We start from the raw sequence: 14,923 nt of genomic DNA on the forward strand, positions 1-14,923 counted from the left end.
TGGTCTCAAACTCCTGACCTCAGGTGATCCACTTGCCTCGACCTCCCAAAGTAGTGGAATTACAGGTGTGAGCTACTGCACCCAGCCTAGAAGAAGATGAGGATTTTGAATAGGATTCCTAAGAGATCACTTGTAGTGTCTTAAATATGCCATTTAAGAAAGAAAAAAAGTTGTATTTAGAGGTTTAGATTAACTCTGAGAAAAGCCAGGCCTGCCATTCAAAATACAGCATTTTCCAGGACATACTGCTTTAAAAAGTTGAATAATACTTCGTTTCAAAAACCTTGTATAAATGCATTGTATTTTATTTATGATATGTGCTGCTAACATTTGAAAGAAAGAGATCTTACTGTAGCTTCCATTTAGTGATAATGCTAGCTGGCCTTTATTTTGGATTTTCCCATGCTATTTATAAGACCAATCTCTTGATGGCTTTGGCTGAGGAATTTGTCAATGGAATTCTGTAATGCTAGATTGATTGGTCCATGTAGGGCTGCTTTATTTTAACTATTTTCTGCATTTATCTGAGCAGGCTGCAGAAAATGACTGAATGTAACTGTGCGTAAAGCTTACATTCACAAATTGAGTAATGAATATTTCCAAAGCAACATTAGTTTTTAGGGAGGTAGTTTTAATGTAATGTAATGACTTAAACTTATTTTGTAAAAAAGACTTGAAGAACTCTATGCTATAGGTTTAAACAAACAAACAAAATACTGTTTGGTTTACCCTGATGCCATTAGTGCTTCACTTCATGTATCAGTACCTGAGAAGGTATACCCATGTATCTGTTGTTCTGTAGTCACTCTGTTGTTCACATCAAAATCCCTGCTGATTTTTAGAAGTAGCAAATGATGGCCGGGCGCAGTGGCTCACGCCTGTAATCCCAGCACTTTGGGAGGCCCAGGTGGGGGATCACCTGAGGTCAGGAGTTTGAGACCAGCCTGGCCAACATGGTGTAACCCTGTCTCTACTAAAAATACAAAAATTAGCCGGGTGAGGTGGCGGGCGCCTGTAGTCCCAGCTACTCGGGAGGCCGAGGCACGAGAATTGCTTGAACCTGTGAGGCAGAGGTTGCAGTGAGCCGAGATTGTGCCACTCCCACTGCAGCCTGGGCGACAGAGCCAGACTCCGTCTCAAAAAAAAAAAAAGTAGCAAATGAACATGAAGGGAACACTGGCAATATCAAAAAACCTGTGCTAAATCCTAAAATAATGCACCAAAGAACCAAAAGGCCTCAGTTGCACTTCCTGTCTTCTGTGTTTCATTTGGTGTCTTTTTGATGAGATTTTTACTGATGACCAGGGGCGGTCCCACTGTGTATCCTGATGCCATTCCTTGGCCTTCTGACTTCCTCTGACTTAAAATATCCACAGGATTTCCAGTTTTCATTTTTGAACTTAAAACACTAACACAGAAACCCAAAGGTGCTTATACATAGTGTGGATATAATTTAAATCATAGAGTTGCGTGAATCAGTACAAATGAAGAACAGGAAGTTTTCATACAGATTAGAAAACACTGGAAGGCAATTAAACAGCAGCATTTTCCAGCCTGTCCACTTACACTGTGATCACTTTCATTCCTCTTTTCCTCAGTGTTTGAGACTTACAGGACACAGACCAGGTGTTTTAGTTAACAGAGACTATGAATACGACTGATCTCATAGGTAGATCAAAGATAGAATAGGGCCTAAAGGAGATTAAGGCCCAGAGTAGAGAGAAACTGAAATGTACAAGTATTTTACGGTTTGCTTTGGTAAATGAAGTTTAGATTAAATCAGTACTGTAAATTAAAATACATTTCTTTCTTAGTCCAATGAACATTTTTATTGCTATATAAAATGAGAATAGTGGAATTTGCACGTGTATCTTCTTTCTTCTTTCTCTCAACTCCTTCAAAAGCCAGTAACTCTTCATCACCTGGGCATATACTTACAGCTTTAGTAAATGTCCTTGGGAATGAGCTTGGCTGTCTGTGTCCTGTAGTAGCAGCCGACATTCTTTGTTCCAAAAAATACCTTGTTTTCATGTACCACATCCATTCAAAAGAGATTTGAATATAGGTTATGGAAGAGACTAATAGGGTTACTTGCCAGCATAAGCAAGAAATACACGTTTTGATCTGAGATCCGTGATGGAAAACAGATCGTATATGTTTATTCCTTTGGCCTTTGTGATAGGACATTCCTGGCTGCAAACAGATATATGCATTAAAACACACAATTTGGCATATTATCTGTGTGCAAATGCAGTTCAGCCTAGCGCAGCCTAGGAGTTCCGCAGCAGAACTGGAAATACAGTAGTGATTTTCTGTTCATTTTATTGCATTCATTCTCCATTTTCTTTTTCCTTTTTCTCTTGCAATTTTCAGAATTCAGCTATCAAATTGAAAATCCACCTATACTAGCTTCAGTGATTACAGACTAAAATGTGGGTTATTCCACATCATTTTTTCAGACAAGACTTCTATCACTTACGTTGTAGGTCTTACATAATCTTCAATATTTTTAAGACCATTATACAATAATAGCTATAACTGGACTGCCTAGAAATGTAGAACTATTAATATGGGAAATGAAAATTTTCTTACTTTAAGCTACATTCAATGAACTCATGTAACACTTTTTTCTTAGAAAATGGTTTACAAATATTCACTATGCCAGAACATACTGCCCTGTATTTATATTGTTTATAAATGCTAAGTTTAGGGGCACGGTGTTCTGTCTCACATTCCTTATGTAACGTCAGTACGAAATTACTTTTTCACACTATAATAGCCAACAAAGAAGCAAAAGTAAATTTAAAACTCAATTTTGAGGCTTGGTTTTAGTGAATCTTGTGCATTTACTCTTCATTTTAAGTATAAAGTATTTCTTTTTAAGTCTTTCATTTGCTTTTCTAGTCTTTCATTTAGTCTTTTCTGGGAGTTGCTCCAAAAGGCAAGATGTTACAGGCGTTATCATTTTTAATAAAACTAAGATTTCCTGAAATTTAAAAAATGCTTAAAAATGCCTCAGCTAAGGCAATCCCTTATTGCCTGTAATGCCTTTTACCTGATTATATTAGTCATTTTAGTTTTTTAAAAGACATTTTGTTGTTGTGTAATTGCAAAGAAAGATCTTTTTATTACCATAGCAATATCTTGATTGTAGTGTTTGAACTGGAGATATCTTTTCATTAAATTTATCATTTGCCTCTAGGAAAATTGTCTCCTTTTTTTTTGAGACAGAGTCTCAAACTGTCGCCAGGCTGGAGTGCAGTGGTGCCATCTTGGCTCACAGCAATCTCTGACTCCCTAATTGAAGCGATTCTCCTGCCTCACCCTCCTGAGTAGCTGGAATTACAGGCATACGCCACCAGGCCCAGCTAATTATTATTATTACTATTATTTTGAGATGGAGTTTTGCTCTTGTTGCTCAGGCTGGAGTGCAATGGCGCGATCTCGGCTCACTGCAACCTCCACCTCCTGGGTTCAAGCGATTCTCCTGCCTCAGCCTCCCAAGTAGCTGGGATTACAGGCACCTGCCACCACACCTGGCTTATTTTTGTATTTTTAGTAGAGACGGGATTTCACTATGTTGGTCAGGCTGGTCTCAAACTCCTAACCTCAGGTGATCCACCCGCCCCGGCCTCCCAAAGTGCTGGGATTACAGGTGTGAGCCACCATGCCCGGCCTGATACCCTTATAATAGGAAAGATTCTAGAAGCAGTTCCTAATATAGTTTCCCAAAATGCTTTCATAGGACCTAGGAATAAAAATAATCTGTATTATGAAACATTCTTCTGAATGTACCCCTCCAAGAATAGTCCTGTATTTAACTGCGTCACCTCCTGATTGAATTTCACCTCATTTGAGTCTGGACACCTTCTGGTCCCTTTAAATAGTGGGGAAAAAAACAAAAACAAAAAAACACTACAGCAAAAGACCAAGAAAGCTTTGGGTTAAAGGCTTTTCCATTCATTCTAAACTCTAGATTTTTCACCTGAGGCCAGGCACAATGGCTCATGCCTGTAATCCCAGCACTTTGGGAGGCCGAGACGGGCGGATCACGTGAGGTCAGGAGTTCAAGACCAGCCTGATCGACATGGTGAAACCCTGTCTCTACTAAAAATACAAAAACTAGCCGGGCGTGGTGGCAGTTGCCTGTAGTCCCAGCTACTCGGGAGGCTGAGGTAGGAGAATCGCTTGAACCCAGGAGGCGGAGGTTGCAGTGAGCCGAGATCACGCCATTGCACTCCAGGCTGGGTGACAAGAGTAAAACTCCGTCTCAAAAAAGAAATTAAAAAAAAACCTTTTCACCTGAATCTTTTTTTCCTTCTATTTTATAAACCACATTTGAAGGGTACGATTGCACCACAGAATTTTTAAATATACCATCATTCTGTGAAAAGTGTTTGCTTTTTGCTGGTTGGTTTTTTGTATGGCTAGTGTTTTTTTTTTTTGTTATAACTTAGTACCCCTTTCCTAACAGCTCAAAGAAAAAGAGATTTGGATTATACCATTAGAAGAGCTATGGAAACATCAGGAGCCTCTTACCCCTCATAAATTATGCAGTATCGCTGTGAAAGAAAGAGAAAAATGACTCCATGTTGGTTCACCTGTTGACTTAGTTCTGAAAATCTAGGTCACAAAACTTTTGAGCAGTTTCCTTGTAAATCACATATGTAGTTGTCAGAGGAAGAGTCTTGTATTTAGCCTTCTTGCCTCATGTACAGTGACTACAATGAAACTAAATGCATATCAACCCACTTCTCCATACCAGCCTAATTCAGTCTTGGCTGGTTTTGCTTTTTGAAAATGAGCAAGAACCTTTTTCTCCTAGTAACACCACTAAAATGCTGAGTTGACTTTTCATTTTTGCTTTGAAATTCCCCTGTAGGCCCTAAAGCAGCAATTAACTGTCAAGCTGAGGCTGGTGGCACCTATGCAGAGCAGACACTAGCTATTATGTATTGCTCATCAGGCGTCAATCTGGCCTTTTACACACATGGCCACGGTTGATGGCCATAGCACAGTCCTTCCAAGTACATGGTCTTCTCCTCATTTTACTGATAAGCAAACTGAGGTTCAGAAATGTTCAATCATCTGCCTAGTGCCACACAAATAGTAGGTAGCAGAGTTGAACTCAGGTCTTTCTAAATCAAAAACCTACATTCTTTCTGCTGTTTTATGCTGCCTCTTAAATTACTGAACTATATATTAAGAATGCTTTGTAAAATCAGTTGTCTGCCCCAGCAGTTCTTTTTTTTCCCTTCTTTCCTTTTTTTTTAAATGGAGAGTAGATACATAGTTGAAGGAAAAAGTGGAGCCCAACAGGACCCAGATCTTTTTATTGCATTTTTTAAGGGCGAAAGTAGATCAGATTGATTTTTCTTTCCTCATACTTCATCACAGCAATATGACATCCAATTTGACCAAAATAACAACTAGGTAAGTAATTGCTTGATTAAAATCTCATATTTGGCATTGCCTGAGACAGAAATCCTAATAATTGATAATATTATGACAGAAACCCTGATAATTGATTAAAAGTTAGATGACATTATTTTCATTTTAGTTTTGAGAAACTGTCAACTTTTAATTATTTTGCCATGTACATTTCACATGACTATGTTTTAAAGGCACGTTTTCCAACAAAGTCAAGATGAAGGGAGACATGTTTCAGGCAAGGAATATCAGTACATTTTTAAGTTTATAAGGGAACAGTTTATTAAATGACCCCAGTCGTATATCAAATAGTATATACATTGGTAGATGAACCTCCTATCTTTTTTTAGTAATTTTTATAGCCAAAGAAAATGGTTCTTGGTAACTAAATGTAAATGCCAACTCAAGGCTAATGTGGGTTTTTTTAAGATCAGATTTTACAGCCCAACTCTTTTAATTTTAGTGCAAACTCTAAATTTAGCTAATTTCAACATAGTATAAAACTAATCAAATATGCTAGGCATTTTGCTTCTACAGAGTTTAGGGCATTTTGCCTAAATTGCTTGCCTCTAATTGTGGGGTCTTATTTCCCTTTCAGATATAGAGGACTTAAAATATGCTGCTTTTGGAAGCTACAGTAGCAATTTTGCAGTGAGCACACTTACAAGCTGTGACTGGTCAGACAGGGATGATGCAACTCAGGGCAGAAAACTCTCTCCATTTGTCCTCTCAGCAGGAAGTGGATCCCCCTCAGCCACCTCAATTCTTCAAAAGAAAGAGACTTCATTTGGCAGTTCTGAAAACATCATCATGACATCTCTCTCCAAAGTAACAACCTTTGCAAGTGAAGATGCTCTTCCAGAGACCACCTTCCCAGCGTTTGCCAGTTTTAAAGACATGATTCCTCAGACCAGTGAGCAAAAGGAATATGAAAGCAGAGACTATAAAGATTTCACAAGACAGGACCTGCCTACAGCTGAACGGAGCCCAGAGGCCACTTGTCCCAGCCCAGCGTCCAGTGGTGCCTCTCAAGAAACCCCCAATGAATGTTCAGATGACTTTGGAGAGTTTCAAAGTGAAAAGCCCAAAATCAGCAAATTTGACTTCTTAGTAGCCACTTCACAAAGCAAAATGAAATCCAGTGAAGAAATGATCAAAAGTGAGCTGGCAACCTTTGACCTTTCTGTTCAAGGTGAGTAGCTTCCAAGGTAGATTTTACTATTACGGTTTTTTTCCACTGAGATGTTAGATGTTCTTAAGAATAAAATGTTACTCCCTGGTTTAGCAGGAAATAGATTTTTCTAATCTTTGAAATCCGGTTCAATTACAGATAGCTATAATAAAGATTTCCCTGAGACTGGAGTCAAAATCAGTATCCCTCAGGTAACTGTTTTATGGGCTAAAAACAAGCATAGCATACAGGTATTGTTCATTAGCTCATTTGGTTAGAGGTGCGCTGTGTTGAAAGAGCCAGATAAATGGATTTGAGCCACTTGAAGGCACGTTAGCTCCGCTCCTGTTCCCTGGGCACAGATAATGTCTTTGAATCCAGAGGTTGCAATGTGGTGGCCGTGGATCTGCATCCAGCCTGCGTATCACATTGACCCACACAAGAGATTTTAAGTACGAAGTAATTGCCAGTATTTAAAAGACATGAGATTTCCCAGTCTGGATTTCCATCTTTTCTTGAGAAGTCATAATATCTGGCACTAGTAGGTCTGCACTCCCATATGCTGACAAGCAGCTGGAGCCAAAAGCACCGCTCCCTATAGATGGGTCATTCTCTCTCTCTTGCCATAATCCTCACCGCTTCCTGTCTCAGCGGACCTTCTTAGGTTATTCACTTTCCTTGCCTGGTCTCTAAAGGCATTTGAGTTTGCCTCTTCTGCTTTAATCTCATCCTGACTGAGGCGTCGTTGATTTCAGCTGGATTGAGAGCCTGTGAAGGAACTCGGTTACAAATCCATAACAAATGACTGGAAAAGCCACACAACTCGTACACACTGGTATTTAGAAAGGTGCTTTTGTTCTCCAGACTCCAGTGATTCTGCACTGAGCATTATGGAAGACTTGTGATAGATCAGAGAAGAGTCATGTTGAAAATAAAAGGCAGGGAAACCAAGCAAGAGAGAACAGTGGAAAGAATTCAACATGTAGCTTCCTAGAAAGAATGAATGAGGAATGTGTTTGTGAATGCCTCATGACATAAACATCTGAAGAAGAGGGTCGTGGGCTGGGTGTGGTGGCTCACATCTGTAATCTCAGCACTTTGGGAGGCGGAGGCAGGTGAATTAACTTGAGGTCAGGAGTTCGAGACCAGCTTGGCCAACACGGTGAAACCGCATCTCTACTAAAAATACAAACAGGCCGGGCGCGGTGGCTCAAGCCTGTAATCCCAGCACTTTGGGAGGCCGAGACGGGCGGATCACGAGGTCAGGAGATCGAGACCATCCTGTCTAACACGGTGAAACTCCGTCTCTACTAAAAAATACAAAAAACTGCCGGGCACGGTGGTGCACACCTGTAATCCCAGCACTTTGAGAGGCCAAGGCGGGCAGATCACATAGTGAAACCCCGTCTCTACTAAAAATACAAAAATTAGCCGGGCACGGTGGTGCACACCTGTAGTCCCAGCTACTTGGGAGGCTGAGGCAGGAGAATTGCTTGAACCCAGGAGGCAGAGGTTGCAGTGAACCAAGATCGCACAACTGTACTCCAGTCTGATGACAGAGCAAGACTCCGTCTCAAAAAAAAAAAAAAAAAAAAAAAAAACAAACATTAGCCGGGCACGGTGGTGCACACCTGTAGTCCCAGCTACTCAGGAGGCTGAGGCAGGAGAATTGCTTGAACCCAGGAGGCAGAGGTTGCAGTGAACCAAGATCGCACAACTGTACTCCAGTCTGAGCAACAAAGCAAGACTCTGTCTTAAAAAAAAAAAAAAAAAAGAGGGTTGTGGTAGTGAGAAAGAGCCTCTGCCTGAACTAAGGTAGGTGGCCAAAACCTTTGACTGTATTCTCCCCTTCTCCCAGGATCACATAAGAGGAGTTTGAGCCTCGGTGATAAAGAAATAAGCCGTTCTTCCCCTTCTCCAGCTTTGGAGCAGCCTTTCAGAGACCGTTCCAATACTCTGAATGAGAAGCCTGCGCTGCCCGTCATCCGAGACAAGTACAAAGACCTGACGGGAGAGGTGGAGGTGAGAGGAGAGCTTTTTATGTGGGGTAGATAACAGACCAGCAAGCACACAGGACCCCAAGAAAGAATGCTCTCAGCTTTCACATGGGGAAAATGAGGGGCAGAAAGGCACAAAGCACCAGACATAAACTATGTAATTAAAGTGAGAGAAGGGTAACATTAGCCCTGGGTGAAAACATTTTCCAGGTGTGGCACCCACTGAAAGTAGTCAGTGACCCTAAAACCAAAACTATTCATGGGACTTCACAAGGATGGCAGAGTTTGTAGAATTCTTCTTGAGCTCTTAGACTTTATTGTCTTCATGAAACCTCAAAATAGAGGAGACAGGGAAAATATTCTGAATTTTTTATTTTTGTCTGCTGCATCTTAGTACATTAGCTGGGCATGGTGGTGCACACCTGTACCATGGTGTGTTCCTCCTATGGTCAACACACTTAACTTCCTGCCTTTCCCTACTCCTTGTTACACGTGCACGTGGGCCATGTCCTCACACACAGCGTTATAACCGGGGAGTGAAAAGCCAGCGGCTTAATAGCAGTCTCTGTACCAGATAGCTACAAGCTGAGTGCCTTGGAAGAAAGGCTTACACTGTTACTGATGGAACAAATGAGGCAACACTCACAGGGGGAAGCTGCTGGAAAGCATGTCCCTTAGACTCACAGATCCTGTGCTCAGAAGTTACATTTATTAGTAATTTAACATTGTTATTAGTGAGTTCAAAAGATAAACTGTGGTGGCTCATCCCTGTCATCTCAGCACTTTGGAAGGCCAAGTTGGGCAGATCACTTGAGCTCAGGAGTTTGAGACCAACCTGAGCAACATGGTGAAACCCCACCTCTACCAAAAATATATAAAACTTAGCCGCTTGTGGTGGTGCGCACCTGTAGTCCCTGCTACTCTGGAGGCTGAGGTGGGAGGATTGCTTGCATCCAGGAGGTTGAGGCTGTAGTGAGCAGAAATCATGCCACTGCACTTCAACCTGGACAACAGAGCAAGACCCTGTCTCAAAAAAAAAAAAAAAGGCTTGAACTAGAGTGATTGTAATAAAAAGGAAAGTCTTCCAAGCTCAAGCCCTTTGAACTGACAGAGTCATCAATAGAAGATTCCAGGTTTGCGCTCAAGGCTTAACCCAGTTCTTTTTATCAAATTCACAGGAAAATGAGAGATATGCATATGAATGGCAGAGATGCCTGGGGAGTGCCCTGAATGTGAGTATGTCATTTTCGCATTCACACGTATGTAAGTGTTCTCTTGTGCCTTTTTGCCTTCTTGGTTCATTTGAATGGACAGAGGCAAACTTCAGGAGAGCCTTACGTGGATGTCCCTGGGCAAAGTGAAACTCTGTGGAAGTCATACATCGTAGGTGAGGCTTCTTTCACACTTACAATAGCAGACTGGCTCATGTGTCAGTCGTCTCCTCATCTGTCATTGTGTTTAAGAAATAACAAAGTGATTTCATTAACTCTGACTAAATCTAAATAATATTTAAACTGAAGAACCTGTCTTGGCCAGGTGCGGTGGCTCAACACCTATAATCCCAGTACTTTGGGAGCCTGAGGCGGGCAGATCACGAGGTCAGGAGTTCAAGACCAGCCTGATCAACATGGTGAAACCCTGTCTCTACTAAAAATACAAAAATTAGCCAGGCATGGAGGCGCATGCCTATAGTCCCAGCTACTCAGGAGACTGAGACAGAAGAATCACTTGAACCCGGGAGTTGGGGGTTGTGGTAAGCTGAGACCACATCACTGCACTCCAGCCTGTGCTACAGAGCAAGACTCCGTCTCAAAAAATAAAAAACCTGTCTTTTCTCTTCCAAAGAAATGGAGGATTGTTTCTTCAAGGATAAAATGAGATTTTTTTGACACCTCGTGGCTTTTCGGTTGGGTTTTCTACTAACAGTAAATTGATATGCGATGACTTTTGTCAGTTATGTAAGGTGATGTAATTTCACTTCTTGTAGGTCATTAAGAAGGCAAATGATACCTTAAATGGAATCAGTAGTAGTTCTGTTTGCACAGAAGTAATTCAGTCAGCTCAAGGCATGGAATATTTATTAGGTATGTTCTTTTATATTTTACTATTGAAAATGATGGCACTTTGCATTATTTTCACTTTTCCCTTTAATTATTTTAAGCTAGATCTCTCAAGTTACATATGACTTCACTAAGAAACATCTGCATTTGTGGGTAAGACACTTAAGTTACAGGCAGTAAACTATTGAACTTAAAAAGTCTCTATGGCTAAGTTTCCTCGTCCTTGTTACATACGTAATAGCAGAAATGTAAAATTATGTCTGTGTTACTGGTTTATCAAAGAATCTGAGCTACTGATGCACTGAAATAAAATCATCTTGTCTCCCATCAGTTCCTTACCATACTCTGTAGTCCTCCTCTCGACCGCTTAATGACACCACAGAATCCTTAACCTCCTGGTCATCTGCAGCAATTAGATATGTCAGTCCAACGTGAAAGCGCAGCCTCTGTCCACTTCGGTGTTCCTCCCTTCCCCAGGCTCAGGCTTGGCCCGTGCCTGAGCCACACACACTGGACCCTAATCTTTTTCAAATCTTTACTCAAATGTCAGCTTCTGAGTGAAATCTTTCCTAGCATCCATCTCTCCGAAGGGTATCCTCTCTCCCCACCCTGGCACTTCCCATCCCATTCTCTGCTGGATTTTCTCCTTTGCCCTATTTCCTTTAATTTCTTATGTATGTTACTTATTGCTCTTTTCTTAAGACAGGATCACTGTCACCCAGGCTGGAGTACAGTGATGTGATCATGACTCACTGCAGCGTCCACTTCCCAGGCTCAAGCAGTCCTCCCACCCCAGCCGCCCAAGTAGCTGGAACCACAGGCGTGCACTGCCATGTGCCCAGCTAATTTTTGTAGTTTTTGTAGAGACGGGTTTTCGCCATGTTGCCCAGGCTGGTCTTGAACTCCTGAGCTCAAGCGACCCACCCACCTTGGCCTCCCCAAGTGTTGGGATCACAGGCGTGAGCCACTATGCCTAGTTACTTGTTGTTGTTTTTACGCTCTGTCTCCCTTCACTAGAATGGACCTCCAAGAAGGCTAGGATTTTGGTCTGTTTTGTTCACTGGTGTGTCCCCAACACCTAATCTAGTGTCTTGCACATAGTTGGCACTCAAAAATATTTGCTGAATGAGTGGAGAGTGAAGGGATGTAGCCTCTGCCTTACCCCTGCCACCTCACTCGGAGTCTTCTTTTCCTGCTCAAACAGGCACAGTTCTGCATAAGCAGATGTCCACCAGGAAATGGGGCACCTGTCTTTTCTCCTAGTATCCTTGTATCTATGGAAGATTCTCTTAGAAGCCCCCTCACTTGGCTTAGGGTGGGCAGTAATTTCTACCCCTCCCTTGGGGAAGGAAGAAGAAAGGCCATAGTGCTGTACACAGGGCTGCTGAGGCACCACTCTGAAGATCCCCTGGAATTCCTCTGTGTTCACTTAGGTCAGGGTCATGTCTTTGGTGACTGTCACATTGTGGGGGTTAGGGATGTATCTGGTGGCTGTCCTTAGAATGTGAGGTACTTATCACCTCTCATCCTTGCTTGAAGAGTTCAACCACAATTTAGAGACCACAGGAAAAGAACTGTTCTGCATCCTGTTGCATGTATAAAGATAAGTGAAGTGAAAGTGTTTGTAAGAACTTCAGATTCAGAGGGGTGAGATATTTCTTAATTACTTTGTGATGCTATTAATATTTCGATTCTTTAAAGTTTTTACTATCCCCATTTTCAGCTAGTTTATTGGGATCTCCCAGATTCAAACAGATGGACTCATAAATAAACCTCCCAAAAAACAAAAGCTAATAACTTGCATATTGCCTGCCATTCTCCAAGCACTGTTGTAAGCCTTTTACCATGTTAACCTGTTTAATCCTCTCAACCATCCTTGGAGGAGGTACTGTTACCGTCCTGACTTCACAGATGAGGAAACGGAGTTACAGAGAGGTTACGTGACTTGCCTAAGGTCACGTAGCCAGTAAGAGGCATAGCTGGAGTTTGAACCCAAGCAGTGTGGCTTTACAGTCTGTACTCTTACCAGTGAGCTATACAGCAGCACTGAGAAGTGGATTGGTCCCAAAGAATAGTACGTACACCTCTGTCCAGATATACCCCTTGTTTCTAACAGATATCAGCAAGCAATATTGCTCCCCTGTCTGGTTCCTCTGTGTCTCCACTGCCAACACTCTCTCTCTGCTCTCTCATCCCGTCAGGTGTTGTTGAAGTGTACAGGGTAACCAAGCGTGTGGAGCTGGGGATAAAAGCCACTGCAGTGTGCAGTGAGAAACTCCAGCAGTTGCTGAAGGACATCGATAAAGTATGGAATAACCTAATCGGCTTCATGTCACTCGCCACACTCACAGTAAGTCCATATAACAACTCAGCAGTTGCTTTCCTTTCCAGAAACCTAAGCTGTAAAGCAGAGTGTATTCCTATGATGGTACTTACTGGAGGCTGAAGGTGCCAACTGGAGCATGTTGTATTAAAGGAGGGAGATCACAGGTGTATGGTCAGCTGAACAGTACCAGGTGGGCTTCTGATCTCTCCAAGGCCCAGGGAACCTAAGGAAAAAAAGAGTATAGGAAAACATTCACTCTGGCTATACCTTTCTTAATTCACATAATACATGGAAGTTGTACAAAGCATTGGTTTGAGATACTCCCTTTGCATTTCTAGTTATTTGTGTCCCCATATGTGTCCTTTCAAAAAGCTATATGATACCTCATGTTGCCATCCTATAGTTTGTTTAGCCCTTCTTTTTTTAGGTTCTTGGGTTATTTTCATTTTTTCCTGTTATGAGTAGTTCTCTAAATAACAAATCACTGTTCCTTTGTGGGGATGTAGTTCCTCCAAGTAGAGTGGGAGGTCAGTGTGTGTGTCTGCACAGGTGCATGCATACATATGTAGCTGTTGTTAACATTTATTAGAAGGCTTTCCAAGAGCTTGTATTGGTTGCAGTGCTACCAGATATATATAAGTACATGGATACGTTTCTCTACATTATGTCCTATCAGTTTCTTAATTTAACAAGCATGCAATTATTCCCTAAGGTGTTTTTTGCGTTTTGTTTTAATTTCATGAGAGGCTTTGCCGTGTTCCAGATGACAGTTTACTATTTCTGTTTCCTTTGTGTATAAATGGATTGGACTCTTTTGACCATTTGACCATTTATTCCTTGGAATATGGTTATTGACCTTATATATTTCATGTTTATAATAGATTTATATACGTATATATAAGCTTGTACACTTTTATCACCTTTATTTCCTCCTCTATTACTGTCCCTTTTTTACATTTCATTGGGTGAAACTATTTTATTTTTATATATTCATACCTATTCAGTTTGTCTCTGATGATATCCTTTATTTCACAATAGTCAGAAGTTTATCTTCCTTCCACAGCTGGAATAAATATGCTATTCCAATTTTTTTTTTAACATGGAACACTGTGACCCATCTGAATGGGATTGCAGTTGTGTGGGAGGAAGCAGTTCTAATTTTCTGAACTGATAGCCAGGTGGATACCCAGCTACCCCAACAATGTGTCTTCAGCAGCACATCCTCTCACCATTGTCATGTTGCTTCTGGTTTGTAATACTAAAGTCTTTAAGAGTTTAAATAATTTCCAAAACTTTTTCTTGTTCCCTTGAATCAGTTCTCATTTTCTAACCTAAAACCGTAGGTAGATAATTTTTTTAAAAACACTCTTCTGGCAAGTGAAGTAAGAAATGAAGTATTAATATTGAAAAAAGAGATAAAATTATGTTTAGTTGGTGATAATGAAATTCTTTTAAAAATCTAAATTCAAGCAGCCAGGTGCAGTAGCTCACCCCTGTCATCCCAGCGCTTTGGGGAGGCTGAGGTGGGCAGATCACTTGAGCCCAGGAGTTTGAGACCAGCCTGGGCAACATGGTAAAACTCCATCTCTACCAAAAATACAAAAATTAACCAGTCTCATAACCTGGTTGGTCGATAGATAGATAGATAGATAGATAGATAGATAGATAGATAGATAGATAGATAGATAGATAGATTGATTAAAAAATACATTTTTTAATCTAAATTCAAGAGTATAAATGTATTGCATGTGGCAAAAATTCATAACAATCCTACATATTAATAGTAGTTAGAAAATACGATGAAATTAGGCCGGGCATGGTGGCTCATGCCTGAATCCCAGCACTTTGAGAGGCCAAGGCGGGCAGATCAGTTGAGGCCAGGAGTTCGAGGCCAGCCTGGCCAATATGGTGAATCCCCATCTCTACTAAAAATACAAAA

At 41.2% G+C, this 14,923-nt stretch overlaps 1 protein-coding gene across 5 annotated transcripts in view; it reads left to right on the plus strand.

Annotated features, from left to right (window-relative positions):
• The window catches only part of SYNRG (synergin, gamma), a 98,807-nt gene that overhangs the window by 67,418 nt on the left and 16,466 nt on the right, over nucleotides 1-14,923 (plus strand). For 3 of the 5 annotated variants that reach the window (XM_011953617.1, XM_011953618.1, XM_011953619.1), the window contains 5 exons: nucleotides 6,029-6,622; nucleotides 8,460-8,623; nucleotides 9,777-9,830; nucleotides 10,586-10,682; nucleotides 12,860-13,008. In XM_011953617.1, the coding sequence (XP_011809007.1) occupies nucleotides 6,029-6,622; nucleotides 8,460-8,623; nucleotides 9,777-9,830; nucleotides 10,586-10,682; nucleotides 12,860-13,008 (1,058 nt within the window). The remainder of the gene's footprint in view (nucleotides 1-6,028; nucleotides 6,623-8,459; nucleotides 8,624-9,776; nucleotides 9,831-10,585; nucleotides 10,683-12,859; nucleotides 13,009-14,923) is intronic. The other 2 variants (XM_011953616.1, XM_011953620.1) reach the window with 1 other exon arrangement.

This window comes from Colobus angolensis, unplaced genomic scaffold (assembly GCF_000951035.1).
Source record: "Colobus angolensis palliatus isolate OR3802 unplaced genomic scaffold, Cang.pa_1.0 Scaffold37, whole genome shotgun sequence".
NCBI lineage: Eukaryota > Metazoa > Chordata > Mammalia > Primates > Cercopithecidae > Colobus > Colobus angolensis.